This window comes from Myotis brandtii, unplaced genomic scaffold (genome assembly GCF_000412655.1).
Source record: "Myotis brandtii unplaced genomic scaffold, ASM41265v1 scaffold131, whole genome shotgun sequence".
Taxonomy (NCBI): Eukaryota; Metazoa; Chordata; class Mammalia; order Chiroptera; family Vespertilionidae; genus Myotis; species Myotis brandtii.
In genome coordinates this window covers 4,800,251-4,802,183 of record NW_005354632.1, presented here as the reverse complement: position 1 = coordinate 4,802,183, position 1,933 = coordinate 4,800,251, and the positions used below count along the sequence as shown (strand labels likewise).

The 1,933-nt window shown below is 59.0% G+C and overlaps 1 protein-coding gene across 1 annotated transcript in view; it reads right to left on the bottom strand.

Moving 5' to 3' along the window:
- GNAT2 (guanine nucleotide binding protein (G protein), alpha transducing activity polypeptide 2) overlaps positions 1-1,018 on the bottom strand; it is a 7,730-nt gene extending 6,712 nt beyond the window's left edge. The window contains exon 1 of the mRNA XM_005860053.2: positions 672-1,018. Coding sequence (XP_005860115.1) covers positions 672-789 — 118 coding nt within the window. The 5' untranslated portion in view covers positions 790-1,018. The remainder of the gene's footprint in view (positions 1-671) is intronic.
- Positions 1,019-1,933: the final 915 nt, after the last annotated feature.

Here is a 1,933-nt window from a genome sequence, read left to right as displayed (position 1 = left end):
TTGCACACCCGCCCAGCTCCCTCCGCACAGCCCCACCCGCCTGGCGGCCACTGTGGTTTTCCTGAGCCAGGTGGCCGAGCTCTACTGTCTTGATTCTATTTACAGCTGCGACTAGTGTCTGACTGACCACCCAGGTGCTGGCTCTCCAGCCCAAACCCCTCATCTGCTTAGGAGCTCCTCAGGGTAGGAGCCTCCAGCTGAAGGCCCGGCCTCCCCGAGGGGCGCCTGCTCCTGCTGTTTTTACCGAGAGCGAGAAGGAGCCGGGCCTCGGCCAGTGGGCCCGTCCCTGCGCCCACATGACACCGATGGTACACAAGGCAGGCCTTGCACATCCGCCATCCTCCGGAGTCCTGGACTCCGAGTCCTCTGGCTGCGTGTGGGGCCCCGTCCGCAAGCCCCGGGTGCGTGGTATGGCCAAGCACCGAGGTGTTGGGTTCGGTTAGGTTCAGAGATGGGCGGGGCCATCCTGGCCCTGGTTCTGCTCCTGGTCCAAGGACTAGCAGAACCATCCCAGCGGAGCTTTGGCACCTGCATCTAGAGCTCCTGACCCCCCAGCCCGAGACTGGAATGGGAGCGGGACAGGGACCTGCCTGTCCTCCCCCGCCCAGACTCCGGCTAAGCTGGACAGAGCGGGCCTTCTCCTTCCCCGGCTCATCTCCCCACTGCCTCACCCAGCAGCAGCAGCTTGACAGTCTTGGCCTCCTTGTCTGCGTCCTCCTGCAGCTTCCGTTCCAGCTCCTTGGACCGCTTGGCCAGCTGTCTGTCCTCAGCGCTGACTCCGCTCCCCATCGCCCGCTGTCTCCTCCGGCGGCTTCTCCTCTAGGGTCTCCGGGTCTGAGAGGAGGAAGGTAAGGGAGCAGTAAACTGGGGTGGAGTGTCAGATCCGCAGGCCTGAGAGGCGGGTCTGCAGGGGCCTGGGGAGGGAGCCTGCTCCACGTCTCGTCCCTGCCCCAGCTGGAGAGCTGCTTAGTCTGGGGATTGCGGCCTTTACATCCAGCGCTGTGATGGCCAAGCCAATTAAGAGCTCAGTATGACAAAGGGCAAAGACTCCGTGTTTCTGTGACCAGGGAGGTGGCCTGCTGGGTTCGGACACGGGAGAACAGGGTGCGGGTGCTGGGGATCTGCAGTGAGATAGCGACTGCCCCTCCTTTTCAGGGGCTGACCCCCTAAAAGTCTCTTTCACAGAGATTCTGGGGTCTTGTTTCAAGGCACCGAAGCACACCCCTCTGTCCTCCATCACCATAGGCGGCTCTGACAGGGCCTTTTGTTTGGGGTGCTGCCCTTCCTTGGGAAGATTAGAAATGTTTTTTCCAGCCCGGCTGGCGTGGCTCAGTGGTTGAGCCTTGATCTATGAACCAGGAGGTCAAGGTTCGGTTCAATTCCCCGTCAGGGCACATGCCCGGGTTATGAGCTCAATCCCCAGTGGGAGGCATGTAGGAGGCAGCCGATCAATGATTCTCTCTCATCATTGATGTTTCTCTCTTTCTCCCTCTCCCTTCCTCTCTGTAATCAATAAAAATACATTAAAAATAAAAAAGAAATGCAGACACTGAGGCCTTACCCCAGACCTTCTCAGAAGCTCCCTTTCTGGCAGGATCGAAAGTGATTTCAAGGACAGGGAAGTGTCACAGAGATTCTGGGGTCTTGTTTCAAGGCACCGAAGTATACCCCTCCGTCTTCCATCACCGCAGGCGGCCCTGGCGAGGGCTTTTTGTTTGGGGTGCTGCCCTTCCTTGGGAAGATTAGAAATGTTTTTTCCAGCCCGGCTGGCGTGGCTCAGTGGTTGATCACAGAGATTCTGGGGTCTTGTTTCAAGGCACCGAAGCACACCCCTCTGTCCTCCATCACCATAGGCGGCTCTGACAGGGCCTTTTGTTTGGGGTGCTGCCCTTCCTTGGGAAGATTAGAAATGTTTTTTCCAGCCCGGCTTGTG